This window comes from Mus musculus, chromosome 15 (genome assembly GCF_000001635.26).
Source record: "Mus musculus strain C57BL/6J chromosome 15, GRCm38.p6 C57BL/6J".
In the NCBI taxonomy this organism is placed as follows: Eukaryota; Metazoa; Chordata; class Mammalia; order Rodentia; family Muridae; genus Mus; species Mus musculus.
This window is the reverse complement of record NC_000081.6, coordinates 9,095,781-9,114,792: the sequence shown is the minus strand read 5'-3', so window position 1 is coordinate 9,114,792 and position 19,012 is coordinate 9,095,781. Positions and strand designations below refer to the sequence as shown.

Genomic DNA, 19,012 nt, shown 5'->3' with positions numbered 1-19,012 from the left:
TGATCCCCTGGGGGGGTGGGGATGGGGGTTGCTGAATTTCCAAAATAAACATTCCCTGTCCTTCGACTTTGCACTATGTCCCAACCTAGAACAAACACAGACCAGGGAGATGAAGCTGGGCATACAGACCTGTTTAAAAAGAATCGGCACCAAAACCCAGAAAGTGTTTTCTTTAGATAATCAGGGTCACGTTTGTGTGACCCTCAGATCTCACCGATAACAAAACTGTATATCGGGTAACATGAAATGTATACAAAAAAGGCCTGTCTACCAGTAATAGGGGAAAAATATGGAAAGAAAAGGTCATTGTCTGCTGTAAGTTGGTATCCCAGATTTTTATATGTAGCCTGTGTAATCCCATGTAGAGAACACCTTAAGGAAGTCACTGGTGGGTTTCGGTGAAGCAAGGCCTCGGTGAACCATTGTTAAGCCGCCATCAGGTCTGTGGGTGGCCTCTGTTGAGAGTGCATAGTTCAAAGAAAGATCATGGCCAGATACCTAACTTCCATGTGTTACATCACAGTGAAATGTTGACCATGTCTGGCTTGCTAGCTCCCGTATCACAGCAGACCTTCCAGAGAGCTATGTGGACTAAGAAAGGTGGCAAATTCCAGCTCAATTTAAAAAATTAAATAAATAAAAATGAAATAAAAAATTAAAACTACATAGTTCCACGGGAGCCGCCCTGAATGAAACGCACAGGCTTGGTTCTGGACCCAAAGGTCGGGTCAGGTCTGGACCCTCACGGCGGGTCAGGCTGCTTTATATCCCCGCTTTTTTTCCCCCTGGATTATTTCCATAAATCACTTCTTACAGATGATGTCAGTAGGCTGCATTTTGTAGACCAATATAAGTGATAGACAATGGGCTGTAATAACTAGTCTGACAACTGCCATACCTCCTGGAATTTGCTCTTCCTTTGCAGTGAACTTGGAGAAATTCCTACACTAAAAACGCTACAAGTTTTTGGAATCGTGCCAGAGGGAACCCTTCAGCTACTGAGGGAAGCTCTTCCTCGGCTGCAGATTAACTGCGCCTATTTCACCACCATTGCAAGGCCAACTATGGACAGCAAGAAGAACCTGGAGATTTGGGGTATCAAGTGCCGACTGACTCTGCAAAAGCCCAGTTGTCTATGAAGTGCTTACCGCAGGGCGGTGTTTCCTCTGGAACGAGGAAAGCAGGCAGCAAGTCCGCATGCTGGAGACCTTGGTTACTCTTCCTATTGGCTTTGCCTTAGCCTTCACTTTATATGTATGTTAGGGAACCATTTGCGAGGGGGACAGCCACGAAGTGTTACTTTTTCAAAACTATAGAGCCGATTCTGTCAGTGCTGTGCCCTAAGGGCCTAAGCGGCAGGTCTTTGGAGATTTTAGGAGAGCCTATGATTTCAGCATGCTTTTTTAAAAGCGACATTTGAGCCAACTCTTCCAAGTGCCCTTCTAATTAAGTCTATTTAGACCCAAGTTTTAAAAATTACCCGTGGCTAACAATCTTCATGGTGTTTGTCATAACTTTCTATCTATTTAATTATTCAGTATTTTATAAAACTTGACTTTGAAGAATAAGCTATATGTACGGTGAGCTGGGCGGAAAGCAGCAGAGGCTGGTAGCATTTGAGGTGGTCTTTTCTGGGATTAACACATTTCAACTCTGTGCAGGCATGAGGTTAGTTTCACAGCAGCACAGGAGTGCATGATGTACCTAAAACTCTAAATGAGAAAACAAAAACACAGAGACACAGCCGGAAGCAGGACAGGATTGGTGCAGGATTGAAAACCTCAAAGGCTGTTCTCTAAAAGCAGGTTAATATGAAGAAGTATCCTTTAATGTTTTTAGGAATTCTACCATGTTTCCAGAATCTTAAATTAGGTGAGAAAATCTACTTGTGTGCTTTTTAAACTTTATAATCAATGTATGTTACAATATATGTGGGTTGTTTAGCTTTTTAAACTTACTTGCTTTGTTTTAGGAATGTGATATTATTCTAGTCAGCCTTCTGAAAAGTCGGATAGAATTCCGAGCTGATCGGGTGTGCTGATCGTTCCTTTAGTACTGCGGTTATTTTTTACATTACTCTGAAATCAAGAACTTGAAATTCTTTTAAGTGGTCTTAAACAGTAATCGCTTGAAACTGCCCGTTAGGTTACTGGACCTAAAATTGTTAGGTTGAACTGATTTCTGTCCATCGGCAATCTACACGGGAAGCGTGCGCATGTGCAGCTTCCGACCCGGGAAGCGTGCGCATGTGCAGCTTCAGAGCAGGTGCCGCGGCTTGCACTTCACCTAAGTGTTTAAGAATCACGGGGCATTAAACCTTTTGATAACATATGGTTTTTTTAGCACTTGATACACAGAAGCAAAGGGATCAAATTGTGTTTCTTAAAAAATGAAAAGAAAAAAAAGAATTAAGGCAGTTACCTCTGTAGAGTATTTCCGTGCTACAATCCATTTCTATTAACTTCATCAAAAACTTTTAGTTAACAACATGAAGTGCCTTCATCTGCTCAGACCTAAAGAACATTTTAAGTGTCACACAAGAATGGTCATGCTTCAATCCCCTAGTAGTTAAAAGAGTGCTAACTACTACTTGAAACTATTGTTTACACATTAGTGATGGGCTGATGGCGGGCTCTGGCCTCCAGATGCCCTCAGACATACAGTACCTGTTCTTCCTTACGCAAGTCCAGCTGTGAGCTATTTTTGCCAACATGTCGCGGTAATACATGTCGCAGTAATCTGTATTTTTGTATGTGATTTCTACTTTTATAGACTGATTTTAAAATAAATACATTTTTATAAGAACAAGTACTTGAGCTGCTTTTTATATCCTTTTCTGCAGTCCTTCAATTTAGAAAGCATCCATTTGGGTTGCCATTTAGGTCAGATAAAGATTTCAGCCACCTGTCCTGTTGTGAGTAATCAAAGTGAGGTCGCAGTGCACCTGTTGGCCTCCATGTGCTGTCAATGACACTTAGGAGATATTTTTATTCCACTGTCGCAGCCTGTGTTGCTTTAGACAGTGTGAATAGCTCATGCCTGAGCTTCCAATAGCTGAGTCCGTTTGAACCTTTCATTCCCAGGTCTACTGATGGCTTTTTAACAATACCATTATGGTCCTGATTTTGTTTTTAGTGATGGGAAATGTAAAGTACACCCACTGAGCCTCCTCATGCGTTCCAGCATCCGGGCAGGACTCATTGCTCTGCTTTCATCCATTCCCTCATACAAACATAAGTTTAAGACAAAACTCAAGTGATAGAGTTTTGGCATTAATTGTCAGCACTAAATATCAGAGTGGCATTGAAGCGCCGTCTCCCGAGTGTTTCCTTCTGTTTCTGAAATAAGACCGCAGTGGCTTTAAGATGTCTGTGTAGCCCCCAGCTGGCTTTGAACTTGGGATCCGCAGTCTCTGCCTGCCAGGTGCTTGCTGGGATCACAGGTTTGTAGCACCATTCCCAGTGTGTGTGTGTCTGTCTGTCTATCTACCTGCAGAGGCCAGAAAATGGGGGTCCTCTTTAGCTCCTTACCTAATAAATATGATTTAAAATGCCTTAAAGTCCACCTTCCTTAAAGTACAAAATAGCCTCCTTGTTGACTTATGCACTCCAATCCCTCATAGAGTAAAATCACTGCATTTGAGACTATAATTGGGAAGTCCTTTTGGAGACTTCCTCTTTTGAAATAGGCTCTTACCGTAGAGCCCAAGCAGGCTTTAGCTCTCAGGTTTACCCTTACCCTCCAGATGGTTAGGATTACAGTTTGTAGGTGTACTGAGTCCTCTTACTTCATTGCATTAGTTGTTATCCCTGGGAGGTTTTTAATGCTCTTAAGTACAGGGATATAGAATAACGCAGTGGCAGGTGCCTCTCTTGATTTAAATTCTAAATTTATATTTTTTCCTATCTTAGCAGTTAAATGTCCTCCAAATACTTTTCATCATTCCGTTTGTGTCTGAAGACTGTATGCACACACGTGGGGGTGCCTCGGGGGCCAGCAAGTGTCTTGCTGCATCATTCTTAGCTTTTAAGACCATCTGTCCCTGAACCTGCACCTAGACTAGCAGCCTATGAGCTCCAGCAATTCTTTCTCTGCCACACACCCCTCCCCACTCCAGCTCCATCATCCATGCATCCAGCTGCACTTCCTTAATGCAGGCTAACTGCGACCAGTCAGCATTTTATGTGGCTACTGGGGAGCTGAACTCAGTTTGTCTTTCTATTTGTGTAGTAAGTCTTAAAGGCTTAAGCCATCTCCCTAGCCCCATACCCTTCATTTCTGAACGACACTTTAACTCAAGTGAATATAATTATTTGTTATTTTACTTACATAAAAATGAAATTGTTTTGTTATACAAAAGCTATCCATTCAAGAATATTAAAACATAATGGAACATCAAAAATACTGAACTAAGTTATATGAAAAATACATTTTTGAATTAATCATTCTGTCCTCTGAATAGACAGATTCACATAATCACTCTGCCACATAATGGCAATGAACTAAGTCTACAGTATACAGAATCACATGCCTGTGGGGATAAAGACTTGAAACATAGTATTCAGGGGAAAACTCGGGCTTTTATGTAGTGATTTCAGAAGAATTTAGGAAATAAGAAAACAAAGTAAAAATGGACAAAGGTTTAATTTTATTTGCATAAAGTGGTCATTAAAGGTTAACCCATTTAAAGACATTTTTGATATTCCAACATCCTTTGCCATTAGTCTATTACAAATAAATCCCTGCCTGCCACAGAGTAGAAGTTAGATTGTAGGCAGAGCATAATAAGTAATTTTAATACCTTTCCAAGGGTAGTTTAAGAACGATTTCACACAGCTCATTACCAATTAGTGGTACGTATAAATAGATGTGTGGTAAATCATGGACAACCAGATCTAGGTACATTAAAGATGAGAGTGGCATTTTTTTTCTAACAAGGTATTTAACTTTCATATAAAGGGATATCTTAAATATATCCATTTAAAAAAAAAAAAAAAGTTAAACTAGAAATTAGAGTTGGCTCAGATAAAAACACTTATTTCCTTCTATAGTCAAGGGAAATGTTCTAAATAAACACACAAACCCAGACAGATCTAAATTACCTCACACAGTGACATTCATTTTTCTTAATTGTTAAAGAGCAGCGTGTTGCGTTTGGCAAAGCTAAGAGCATTTGATCTCATCATACATCCTAGCTTTAGTTTTTTACTTCTGAGCTCACGAAGCTCAAGTTCCATAAACGGTCTATTTCGATGTCTATGCAACAATTCATTATATCATATATATCTATAACATGATACAGATATATACTTATATGGTAGATGGCACAGAATGAGTCTTCATATTGTCAATAAAAAAGGAAGTTCACCAACAACTGAAAATGCACAAGTCTGAAAAACCCAGCATGAAAATACCATCCATTATCTAGCAATGGAGAAGCTTTTCATGAAAACAAAATCAAGAATTAAAATAGTTTTCTCCAAAACTAAGAGTGGTTTTCATACCGGAAGATGGGGAAGCTGTTCATCCCGCAAAGCTATTGTTTAAATTTTAGAATACAGGAAATGGAAATCACAATACTAATTTAAGGCAATTCCAAAATTCTGTCTTAAGTCCCAGGTGTTTACTAGAGTCCATGCCCAATACTAAAGGAAGGGTCTTTGAACATTTTACTGAACAGAGCACAATCATTGATTATCCTTCTAATCCTTGATTTCATAATAGAAATCCAAAACCAAAATCAGGAAAGGGGCTATCGGACTCAGTTACTTGTCTGAACAATAATTGCTATGGAAATTAATACTTTACAAAGTGTCAATGACATGTCCCATAGATGTGTTTCATCTAGCACTGATGACACCCAAAACAAGTCAGAATTTGTCTACAAATAATCTGTTCCCATGGTTTCAATCAATAGTGATTCCATCATGGTTTCCTAGAATTAGAAAATTCTTAGCTATAGAAAACACATTTACCAACTTCAGTTAAGTCAACATCAGGATTTATCAAAATTCTCCATCATCAAAAATTTTTTTAAATCTTTACTTTTAAGTACTATAAAAATAATGTACTAATCAACTGATACACATGGCCAATTCCACAAAGTTAGGAAGAAAACAACACTTGTACAGTTAAATTTCAAATCCTAAATACTTAATCCTTTATTTAACCTGCCTCTAAAGAGTATCAATGCTCTTGGTTACCAACTGTAAATAATACAGAAGCTTTGACATAATTCTAGTCCATTTAGTCCGTCTCACGGTGAACAGCTCTTGTCTGTCAGAATCAGCAGGAGAGCACACGCGTCCCATTTTGTCACCTTGACTCTAGTGGTAGCCTGTCATTAAGAATCCTAACAAGGTCGGTGCATGGCTGGTCATCTGTATCTGCAGAAAAAAATGCCTACTAATCGCATGCAGCGCCTGAGGACGCCCTTCACTGCTCTAGAATCACAGTTCGAAGCTCATCTTCTTTATTGATCATCATTGAAGCAATTGCTCCGTCGTTAAACTCAAAAGACGTTCCTCCATCCACAACCATGCAGGCATCCCAACATCGAGAACGAACACAAACTCTAAGTGGAAGAAGATGACCCATTAAATCAGTATCAAGTTCTCAACCCTATGGTCTTTTACCATAACTAGGAGCTTATTTGGCCTTGAGCTTGAGAGTTGGCTGCCCTCTGATTGGACAGTCAGTGACTGTAAACAATATGTAAACAATATGATCTACATCCCAAATCGAAAATTCAGGGTAGAACCAGTTACTTCAGCGTTTCTGGAGGAGCTGCTGGGTTACTTTCATGAACTTCCGAGTTATTTCCATTACAAGGATTGAGTGCAGTCTCCGGTATCATTTTCCTTAAGGTTATGTAATTTAAGCAGAGAAAAGTAAGTCTCTGACGTACTGTGGAATGAACAAAACACCAGTACCTTCTCTCAGCTGCTATTCCCACCCCTCCTCAAGTAGACCCACTGTCCATCCCATCGCTGTAGGTAACTGACCAATCCTGAACTTTGTTTCAGTCATACAGTTTGGGGATGTCTTCATTCCACAAATGAATAAGATGAAGCATTTTTTAGATGTTTATTAGATATGCCTTTGCGAAATACCAAGTATCTTTGGCTTTCTTTTTCTAATGTACTGGCTGCCTTTTACAAATCTGCTACAATTTTTATATGTAGGCTGAGTAGCCCTTAACAAAAATGTCTAGTAATTGAAATCTTTTAGATAAGATTATATATACGTGTGTGTGTGTGTGTGTGTGTATATGTATATATTTATATGTGTGGGGTGTGTGTATAAAAAAATGAGGTATCTAGGGATGAAATATATATGTACACGTGTGTGTTTGTGTGTATATGTGTGTTTAGATATACACACATATATAAACAAAATGAGATTTCTAGGGACAAAACCTAAATCTAACAAACTGTACTTTTCATGTACACTGTACATTCACTATACATATAACCTCAAGCAACTTAATACAATTTGCAGGGCACCGCACTTTGACTGTGATATCACACAGAATTCCACTTATGGCACTGTGTCTATGCTTCTGGGGCAGTGATTTCAGATACCATTCTCAGATACCTTGAGATAGACCAGATATCTTTTGCAAGTATCTTTATTTATCAGCCTTTTGTTGTCATGTTGTCATGGTTAAGTTTTTACAGTATGTTTTCCAATCACCTGTCATGAGGCCTTCTATGTATATTAGCTAACATTCCAACATAAGACAGTTAAATATGAAAACAAATAAATATAAATACATGCAAACCTAAATTAACTCTCAAATGAATAAAGCAAAGGCTACAATGTTTATTCCTACGGGGAGAAACAATCCATTGGTCTCAGTGAGAAAAGGCTGATCTGCTTGTGTCTGTGTTCCCGCTGCTCTTTCACGGTATCACTGAATGAAAGGAGTGGCTGCTTACTTGGAAGAGAAACAACGCTGACGGCTGCTGGAGAAAACTCTGTTTGCTATTGGCTCTCGAATACTGAAAAGTATTTTTGGTTCTTCTGGACTGTAGAGCAATGATTCGTTATATTCGTTTGTCACTATAAGGGAAGAACAGCAGACTTAATAAAGAATGGTCCCATCTGAGAAGCATCTGAGAGTGTGCTGTTTCCCACTGAAAGCATTTTGGTGAGCCTATCTCTTGGGAACTCAGAAATAAATGACCATTAAGTTCAATCATTAACCCACAAAGAGCATTCATCAGCCACCACAGAGAAGAAACAGGTACAACTGGGAAAACGAGAGAAATAAATACCACAAGTAGGAGTTAATGGCTGCAGTGGGTACACTCTGGAGAGGCACAGCCCAGGAGACTTCATCCCAGACGGCTGCTCGATGCTGATATGCCTTTCCTACCATTATTACATACCCTAAAGCGTCCTGGGCATCAGCCCACCGACTGAGTAAATTTCCTACAGATCAACATGAAAATGAACTAACATGAATTAATGCTATTTAGATGAATTAATGACTTTATAGAATTTAGATAATCATAGGAAGAAAGTTTAAGGAGGTAGTTTTAGTTGTTTGGCCAGAATGATGTAGTAATAAAGTTAGAAGCAAGAATAGAACGTGCCAAGCCAGGCAGTGGTGGCGCACGCCTTTAATCCCAGCACTCGGGAGGCAGAGGCAGGCGGATTTCTGAGTTTGAGGTCAGCCTGGTCTACAGAGTGAGTTCCAGGACAGCCAGGGCTATACAGAGAAACCCTGTCTCAAAAACAAAAACAACAAAAAAAAAAAAAAAGACTAGAATGTGCCCTTCTTCATAGACTAGTAAGTAAAGGCTGCATAATAAAGAATACAATGAGCTTTCAAAAATTGCACTAAGAAGAAAAATAGGCTTGGGACAGACTTGTGAGCAAGGAAAAACATTCATTCTAGGTCAGGTCCACAGATGAAGCCAGGTGTGCCTATGATAAAGCAAGGCCACGGGAAACTGGCTTTGAACTTGTAATGAGCTTACAGAATGAAGCACTGCTTTGAACTTACTATCGACATTCATACTTCCCTTTTGCGTAACATTGTATCCATGAGGTAATTTTATAAAGAACTTGTGTCTAAGAAGGCATAAAAAGGCTGAAAGAAGAAATAACGTGGGGCTTTTGGGCTCTGCTCCATCCACCAACTGTATGTATGTCTACATATCTGTCTGTCTATATGTATATATGTCTACATATCTGTCTGTCTATATGTCTATACACTTAAAGAGTTAAGAGAGCTCAGAGTTTCTCCCTGGGCATTGTTGCCAGCCCCAGATAATTAAGTTTTGTTCCATCAGTAGTACTGACCCCGTCCATGGCCTACCGCCATACCCCTTTGCTGCCTGCCTCTGTTTACCCTATGATGTCAATTCTGGCATATGGCAGGTTTCCTCAAGTATCATGTCAGAGCTAACAATAAGAAAATGCAGCCTCGGGGGCTGGCGAGATGGCTCAGTGGTTAAGAGTGCCAACTGCTCTTCCGAAGGTCCCGAGTTCAAATCCCAGCAACCACATGGTGGCTCACAACCATCCGTAATGAAATCTGATGCCCTCTTCTGGAGTGTCCGAAGACAGCTACAGTGTACTTACACATAATAAATAAATCTAAAAAAGAAAAAAAAAAAGAAAATGCAGCCTCAAACCATCAATGACGTACACCTTCTCCAGTGAGACTGCTGTGTCTGAGGATATTTGCAGAAACTTTTAGGACCCATTTTCTATCTAACAGGCACCTGAAGCTCGGCAAGCAGAACATGCATTAGTTAGAGACAACTAGACAAGCCAGGCATGGCGGCACACGAGTACACTCTCAGCTGCTCGAAGGTAAGAGGATGACTTAAGCCTATAGTAATTTGAGGCCAACCTGTATACCAAATATTGTTGTTTCTTCAAAGACAAAGAAAGAAAATAAAAAAGAACAACTATCCAAGAAAGTTAAAAGTGAAAGTTTACCTGAGCACCACATTAAAAGAAACCAGTAAGGCTAACTGTCTAATAATATGCCGTATTGTGGAACTATTGGTAGGATTTTATGTGTATGTTCCTGAAGTTACAGTAAGGACATTATCTAACTAAACCCATTTTAAGCTGAAATGTACTTAGTACTCATGGCCTCCTGAGCAGCACAGCCACACACCAGGAGGCCTGTACACTGTGTGCCTTCTGTGGCTGACGGGGAGCTACAGCCTGCTGTCCAGCCCTGCTCAGGGCCCCAGGAAATACTTCATAGCAACACTAATCTGGGAAAAGCTTGACAATTAACGTACACAGCTTCTACTAGTAGTTTTATTCTTTTAAATCCTTGTTTAAGGTTAAAAATCCATATTTGGTTCCTTTTTTCAAAAAAAAAAAATCTAACCTACAATAAAAGTAAAAAAGAAAATGTGTTGGCTATGAAAGAAACTTCCAAAGAGAAGTTGTGGGAAGGTGTGTGATGGCGACTGCCACCTACCTGCTAGCTCCTGCAGACAGCTCGATCTGCACAAACATCCACTCAGGAAAGCCTTACACACTATCAAATCAAGGTCCACCTCTGCAGTCTGGGTGCAACTTCAGTAGAAATTATACAAATCTCAGCTGTATTAGGTTTACTGTGCTGGGGTTGCTCTTGCCATTACATTAGTGCATATTTGTACTTAAGGCACAAACGAGGTGATTATCTGATTCATGTATGCCCTGAGGTTAATCAAGACACTAAGAACGCCCACCACATCTATCTTTATTTACTTCTCATGATGTTTTATCTAAGTTATATAACAGGAAATTGCAGGTGCCAATTTCCTTTCCTTGATACCAATTTAGTGCTAATGCTAACTGATGAAGCATGACTAAAATCGTTTAAGTCTCAAACTGAAAATAAGCAGAATCAATTCGATAGTGTTAATACCATGAAAATCAGGACCATGACTAAGGAAAAACCTACGGTGAATTTAAACACTTGTTTCCTATTTAAAATACATCCATATTCATCCTATCACCCAGGAAGTTGCAGTAATGTAGCATAGGCTGTAGCTCATGGTGAACACAAGTGAACACTTTTTATAGTGTTCCAGCATTCAGATAGGCAAGATGGCTCACAGGTAGATATTTGCCATCAAACCTAGTGACTTCAAATCCACAGGAGACAGCCATCCTCCTGCCTCCAAAAGACAAAAAAACCAACCCCTGTAAGCTGTGCTCTGATCCACAAACCCCATGGATATGTGTGTGTGTGTGTGTGTGTGTATTCACAAAAAAATTAAAATGTAATTTAAAAGCTTTTTTTGGAAGCCCTACTTTAAAGTTACCTTTTTAAAGCCACAATTAACAGGACAGTGTTGTACCATAATTAAGCAGATGTTCGTAATACTGTTCTTTCTCAAAGCTGACAGAAATAAGCTATCTGTAACTAACACCGTGTGGTACCAACCTTTTTCTACCAAGTCTTTGTTCAATGGAAGAGTCAGATTTCCTTGTCGTCTTGCTGTTGACAGAGGGAAGATGGGAAAAGCTTCAGTTCATATTGTAAGTCACACAACACAGATACACAGCATTACATAGCCCATTACACAGCCCACAGTAACTCCGCAATACACAACACAAATACACAACACAACTCAAATACACAGCATTACATAGCCCATTACACAGCCCACAGTAACTCCGCAATACACAACACAAATACACAACACAACTCAAATATACAGCATTGCATAGCCCATTACACAGCGCACAGTGACTCCGCAGTACACAACCAGTTTCCGTACTCACCAATATGTAAAACATCTTCAACAGCCTGCGCTGCAACCCTGTTAATATTGAATGACCTAGAGGAAAGCAAGCACACAATTCTAGTTTTTGTCCTAAAAGCACACTACAAGTGGGGAGTGTATGATGTACTTAACATATAAAGGATTCTTAAAATTGAGACGACGACAGGTTAGTGGCTACAAACAAAAACGATATTGCTGTAGGGTGAGTCTCCTTACTCTTGCTGCAAGCAGAAAACAGGTAAGCACTGCAAAGGCTTGAAAGTAACCTGTTTTCAGTTCCACAAAGAACCCAACTGGATAAACCGGGAAAGAACTGAAGTGTATCTCCACACATTCCGTTTCCACATAAAATGCAGACTGGAAGCTGTCTCAAGAAGCTGATCCAGGACAGCCAGGGCTATACAGAGAAACCCTGTCTCGAAAACACAAAAACAAAAAAAAACCAAAAAAAAAAAAAAGCAGCAGCAGCTATCTGATGCCAGTCTTCGGGGTACAAACGTGTCTGACATCAAGCGGACCGATGAGAAAGGATAATCGCTTGCTAACTGCAATTCCTAGTCGTGCTCCAGTGGGGAATGTCTGCATGTACAAAGATGAGCTTTCTTCAAACACTTTCAGCCCATGTACATGTTAGATTTCAGCGTTCAGCTCCCCCTCACTGTGTAACCACGCCACTAAGTACCTCAGGGAATCCAAGTGAACGATGCCCTCAAGCCTGGCTCACCAGCCCCATGGGGGCCCTAGTGCCTCTCCTGCAGCTCAGCACAGTGACCTTAGTCACCGAGTCGGAAAGCAGCAGAGCCACAGCATGGCAGGAGCCTTCCTCTCTGCATCGCTACTAAAGGAGAGCTAGCTACCTGTCCACTAGGAATGCCCACCCTGGACTTTAATGAGCTGTTAAACCACTGAGACCGGGGGTCTTCTCTTACCCGGTGTTTTTATAGCTTACCCTGAGTCTCACATCCCCATACAATTCATATTCAAAACAAAATCCTTCTTTTTCAGATAAACTTCTTTTCCTCCCTCGAGAATCATAAGACAAGATAAAGAAACAGAATCCTAATCCTTCCTGTCGTGTGGTGAAATTACTAAGTGGTTTATTAAGCTCACCTAACTCCCACCCTATACTCAAATGACAGCAATATGCCCTTTCTTACAGAGCATGCTGGGAAAGACAAGGGCAAGAGTCCCGGGAACCATTTCTAATCCTCACTGTAGACCTCCAAAGATGTGCTTATTACCATTTTCCGTTGAAAAAATATTTCCATGATCAGTGAAGCCTGGTCATTGTCACACTTAGGAGACGGTTAAAAACTAGTTTTGCAATTTATCAGATGATATAATTTTTACAATTTTTGGGGGTGGGATGGGAGATGGGATGCGCACACATATTGCCACGCACATAGAAGTCAGGGAGTAACTTTGGGAGTTCTCTTCTTGCACCATGCGAGCCCTGGGGACTAAACTCTAGTCATGGTGAGCTTGGTAACAAACGCTTCATCCACAGAGCCATCCTGTCATCCCGTCATCCTGTCAGCCCGTCATCCTGTCAGCCCGTCAGCCCGTCATCCCGTCATCCTGTCATCCCGTCATCCCATCATCCCGTCATCCCAACATCCCGTCATCCTGTCATCCCGTCATCTTGTCATCCTAGCATCCTGTCATCCTGGCTCATGAACAAAGGGAAACAATGCCTATGACACAGCAGCAACAAGCAACATCACACAAGCCCAACCTATGAGTGACATTTGACAGGAGATTTATTTTATTTTATTTTGAGGCAGAGTCTTACTATGTAGCCCCCAAAGGCTTCAAACTATCATCCTCTTACCTCAGCCTCTCAAGTGCTGGGATTTTAGGCTTGCCACAACATACAGCTAAGAACTAAACTGACACTGTGTATGCTGTTTTTGAGAGCATCCATTTATTTAAGAAAGATCTGAATAAATACGTAGTAGGCACTATACCCTGCTAACATACAAAACTTGAACAAGAGGAAAACAAAAACATTAGGCACCCTTTAAAACCCCTAAAAATGCCCAAGGCATCGACATGTTAGCCTAGTAACCGTGCTCTGCCAGCTCTGCCAGCGAGAAGGTGCTGAAGGATGAAGGGCACCACCATTGTGCTTTTGAAAGAAGGCTAAGTTAAGGATGACTGCCTACAGAGAACTGCACTTGAAGGCTGGGCGCTTTCACACTGAATGGAAAGTATTTAGAAATCCAGAGCAAGAAGATGAATTGAACAAAAGCAAAGGCTAAAGGAGAGAAAGGTGTGTGCAGAGAATGACAAGCAGGCTGCGGTGTCTGCAGACCTCTGATGGGCAGGGTGAGGGTGAGGGCCCGGAGAAAGAGGACAATGTCGGCAATGGCAACACTTGCCAGGGTGTGGGTGTCACACCAAGCAGTCTGTACACAGCACCAGCCAGTGCTAAAGCAGACAATGCAGGAGAAAAGGAGGCCAGGCACAAATAGCTACTAAAAAACCATGATGCCCAGACCCAAGTGGCAGCAGCAGAGGCTGAGAAAGCTGGTTCCGATTTGGGAACGGCAAGGATCTGAAGTGATGTGTGCGGAGGGGAGAGCAAAAGGTGGCAAGGAGGACAGAGTAATGTTTTTCCTCTAGAGGAGGAGTCTGGGTAATTCGTGGCAGAGGCAAACGATGCATGGAAGACAGGGAAAACCCTGCAGACAGGAAGGTGAGCTTTAAACTGCAGACCCACAAGCTGCTGTCCTGCACACTAGAGGACACGGACACACCCACATAGGATAGAACATACATTCTGTTGCTGAAAGAGGCTCGCACACTGACAGGGAGCAGCCCACGCTACTCACCAGGCCTTCGATCCTGTCCCAGTGCACAAATTGAGCCCTGAGCTCTTCTGCTTCTCCCCATGGGCCGTCATCGACTGAAATTTCATAGTAGGAAGCCCTAGGGAATGAAAGCAGAGAACTCTGTTCACTGAGCTGTGTGAGGCCCTCACAGTTCATGAAATTTAAGTAAATCAGCTTGACCAAGACATATCTGACTTGGCAGGCATAGACATCGATCGCCATGCTAATTCCAGTCCTGATTGCAGGAAAAACTTGAAGGAAGCCCATTGGCTTTTCTCTATGGCCTCCTGATCTACATACCCCTTCCTATCCAAAGGTTAGTGTTGTAGACAGGCCTCGTACAGTTCTCCATCAATGCCGCTCTCGTGGGACCTAACGTGGCGCCTCCTTTCAGAATTCAGTCAATTGCATCCTTAGGTGCCTTTCTTGGTACCTGTTCTCTCTATACCTCATTCTTTGTGTGAAATTCTTTTTTTTCCTTATCTTTTTTGTTTTTTTGTTTTTTCGAGACAGGGTTTCTCTGTATAGCCCTGGCTGTCCTGGAGCTCACTTTGTAGACCAGGCTGGCCTCGAACTCAGAAATCCGCCTGCCTCTGCCTCCCGAGTGCTGGGATTAAAGGCGTGCACCACCATGCCCAGCTTAGAAGTCTCATTTCTTGAACAACTGACATGTTTTAGAATATTCCATAAATATGAAATCAAATGAACATATGCTATTCTTTAAACACAGAGTGGATGACAGAAAGAACGTCTGAAGTAAAACCCTACTGTGTAAACTTCCTTCAAATAATGGAGTCATGGACAAACACTGGACTGTTGCTTCAACAAATTACAAAGTTGAAATCTCAATACGATACAGGTTTTCAAAGGAGGTTACTACACACACCTGCACACACTAACCTAGACTACCTCAGTCTAACCCTTCAACTTCTCCAAGTTCCCAATGAGTTTTACGTGATGTAACTTCTTGTTTCTTTCCTTACTGTTTTTTATAAAGGAAAACAGGCCTAAAATTCACCTTTATCTATTTCACAGGTCAGTTATTCTTTCCTCGGAAAAGCACATTAGATGCCTGTCATGCACAGACAAGGCAGCCACATCCCAGCCGCATCTGCTACTGTACTAGAAGGAAGCGGAAATGAGGAGTGAGAGCGGAGAGGATCAGAAGTAAGTGGGAGGGGAAGGCAGCCAGGGGAGAGGCGTAGAGCCCAAACGGTGAGCAAATTTAGTGTTGTTTTACATGCAGGTCAATTGGGATTAGTTAATTCACACGATTTTTGTTCAAGGGAAATTATTTTTAAGGCAGCAAAAAAAAAAAAAAAACTCACAGTCCCTTTAGATTGGGTATATCTCTTCTTAAATTGTCCACTGCTACAGCCCAACAATAAGGCATTCTAGGTTAGAACACACAGAAAAGAAGAAACAGGGGCTTTTAAAATGTTCTTCCACCTGAGGACATTAAGACTGAGGCAGGAAATAAAAAACACTGCTGCCCTCCACATCTTCCAAGCAAAGCGCACAAGTTCCGGAGCACAGTATAGCCTCACCACAGCTCAGGGAGCAGGAATAACAGGCTCAAGGAACAGTTTTGTCTCTAAATAATTATGAGATCTATGCAAATTATCTGACCCTTCTGGAACTCACCGCTCTCACTGATAAATACGGCCACCTTCCTCCAGGGTCTGCTGTGAGCACTAAGTAACGGAATACAATACACACAGCTTGACAGTGGAAACTTATTGAGTCCATGTTCTTTCTGCCTAAGGGTCTAGTCAGAGTCTTTAAAAATAAGCCCTAAAGCCTTCATACTAGTCACACGTGTTCAATCGCCTCCAAAGGGAATCACTGCTTGCTTATCGTACTGAAGATCTACAGAGAGCTGCAAGAGGGAAAGCAGCACCAGCAGCAGCAGACATCGCCCTGGGAGACTCCACTGACCCAGAGTCTGTCATCTGGGGTCAATATCCCTCCTCTTGTACAGTAGACACCAGGAATGCAGCCATACAGGCAGCAGCTCTCTGCAGCTAGCCACACCTCTGCAAACACAGTCAAGTAAGCCAAAAATGGCTTCCCACAGGAAACACGGACTCACAGGACTTTTTAATTTAACGGATGCTGTCTGGTGCCTTTCTCGTCCTTTCCTCTCCTATAATCACAAGTCTATCATCTCTATATTGTGTGAAATATGACATGCAGCATAAGACAAAACTTTCTGAATCGACAGATCACATTTCTTACTATGTTAAAATAAATACATGTTGTCACTAAGTATTTCATAAATTCTCTGTAAATACTTTATTTCTTGAAACAATATTCTAAAATTTTAAATGTTTGTACTAACCTCCAAAATGTTAATATTATCTTCTTCATATGTATCTTTGTATCCCTAGTGACTTATACATGCTACATAACAGGCTCACAATATATTCTTTCCTTTCCACTAGTTTATTTATTTATTCACCTTACATCCCGATCACAGCCCCCTCACCTCAGCACACTATAGTATTATTGAATTAATACTACATACAATAAAATAACCACAATAATTCAAAAGGATTGCTCAAATTATTCTGCCCCCTTAGTCATTACCATTTTAATGTAAACTGGATTTATAATAAAACCATTTACTTAGTACTATCTGGAATGTAGAAGTCACTTTTAGTAAGCGAATCTCTCTCATCATAAACTCCTTATGAAATGACATGACCTGCAATTAGGAGAACTAGCAATGGTCCATAAGTTACAACTAGGGACTCAGTGGCATGGCTCACACAGAGTTGTGTGGTTCTGGTAACAACCTGGTAGGAGATAAACTCAGCTCCAGTCTACACCTAATGTATACAATGTATAAAATGGGGAACTACATGCAATGTGCTACAGTGGGACTGACTTTATTTCATGGTGGTTATTTTACAGGGAGCAACCATGTTGTTTTAGAGATTGGTAAAAAATGTTGGTATTTAAAAATCACATTTATCAGTGATAGAGTATATAATCTGTTTTTGCATTAAATTATTTTGTGAACGTGCATGCACTACTGTGAATTAAACCTAGAGATTCAGTCATGCAAGGCAAGCACTCTGCCACTGAGATTATCTCCAGCCCTTGACCAAGGCATTAACCTTGAACTGTCATACACTTGCCTTATGGAACAACTACAAAGCAGGATCAAAAACACCTTATCTGAAGCATATGCAGACATAAAATAAGGGATGTCCCGCAATCAACCGGCTCAGACTAGTCAAAAGAATTAGTGCCACAATGACAAAAGTGAGTGAGACTAAGGAATTATTAATTGTATAAGCATACGGCCACAACAGCAAAATGGAATATGTGATTCATAATTGGATCCTATGGATGAATGAGCAAATAAGCAAATCAGCTTTAAAAACACCAACAAGTAGGGACATTTTTCTCCTCATGTGCATGTGTCTTTATGTGAGAGAAAAGGGGGAGAAAAGTATGTGTCCTAAGAGAAAAATTTGTCTTTTATGTGTGTGTGTGTGTGTGTATGTGTGTGTGTGTATGTGTGTGTGTGTGTGTGAGAGAGAGAGAGAGAGAGAGAGAGAGAGAGAGAGAGAGAGAGAGAGAGATTTTTTTCACTATGTTGTGACAGGGACAGGGACAGGGACAGGACGGGGAGGGGAAGAGGGAGGGTGGAGAGAGGCAGGAGGAGGATAGGTTTGCACTGTTGCACTGTTGCCTCAAGCTCCATGGCCTAGGCTCTAACAAGACAGTTGGGGCCTCCGGAGCAGCTGGGCTATAGGAATGTGCAACTGCACTCGGTTTTAGAAAGGCAATGTTGATACAGACTACCTAGCAACTGCCTGCAAGTGTACACCTAGCGCCTGGCTCCCCGGCTCTTTAGACATCCTCACTCTGATAAGGGCCTTGAAGAGCAGTGCAGCAAGGACTCAAAGAACTGTTCAATTTCACGTTTCACAAACTTTTTCTCACACAATATTCTATTTCCATAGTTATCAGTATGCACTATGGCTTTGGAGAGAATTTCATTAATTAATTAATTTCTACTACTTGAATCACTATTTCTACAAGGCAGGTTGTAGGAATTACTGAATTCCACGTTCAGGATCATTAGCTCCAAGGTACCTGGATGACAGGCTCTCCCCAATGAAGACTTCATTGAGCGCTCTCACCGGCAGAAGCTGAGGCCCTGACGCCTCCGACCCTGCAGCAGAAAGTGAGAGAGCCGTGAATTCCAGAACTATTAAAATAAAAAGTTCATAAAACGCTACAGCTTTAAAACCGTTGTGTTCTATAACTAACACAGTCATCCTGAATTGCTCAAAAGGTAAAACCTAAGTCCCCTGGCCTATATCAACAAATCACACTTCTGTCTCTCCAAAGAAGTACCATGAAGTTCCACCTGGAAGGCATTAGAGAAGAAACAGACGAAGCACA

General features: G+C 41.2%; 2 protein-coding genes across 7 annotated transcripts in view; one reads left to right on the top strand and one right to left on the bottom strand.

Annotated features, from left to right (window-relative positions):
- Nucleotides 1-2,811, top strand: part of Skp2 (S-phase kinase-associated protein 2) — a 43,444-nt gene extending 40,633 nt beyond the window's left edge. For 2 of the 3 annotated variants that reach the window (NM_001285980.1, NM_013787.3), the window contains exon 10: nt 926-2,811. In NM_001285980.1, the coding sequence (NP_001272909.1) occupies nt 926-1,139 (214 nt within the window). In that variant the 3' untranslated portion in view covers nt 1,140-2,811. The remainder of the gene's footprint in view (nt 1-925) is intronic. The other variant, XM_011245359.2, reaches the window with a different exon arrangement.
- Nucleotides 2,812-4,296: 1,485 nt separating this feature from the next.
- Nadk2 (NAD kinase 2, mitochondrial) overlaps nt 4,297-19,012 on the bottom strand; it is a 39,237-nt gene continuing 24,521 nt past the window's right edge. For 2 of the 4 annotated variants that reach the window (NM_001040395.4, NM_001286255.1), the window contains 7 exon segments: nt 4,297-6,574; nt 7,941-8,064; nt 11,414-11,467; nt 11,755-11,810; nt 14,591-14,645; nt 14,647-14,687; nt 18,701-18,779. In NM_001040395.4, coding sequence (NP_001035485.2) covers nt 6,436-6,574; nt 7,941-8,064; nt 11,414-11,467; nt 11,755-11,810; nt 14,591-14,645; nt 14,647-14,687; nt 18,701-18,779 — 548 coding nt within the window. In that variant the 3' untranslated portion in view covers nt 4,297-6,435. 4 annotated transcript variants of the gene reach the window in all.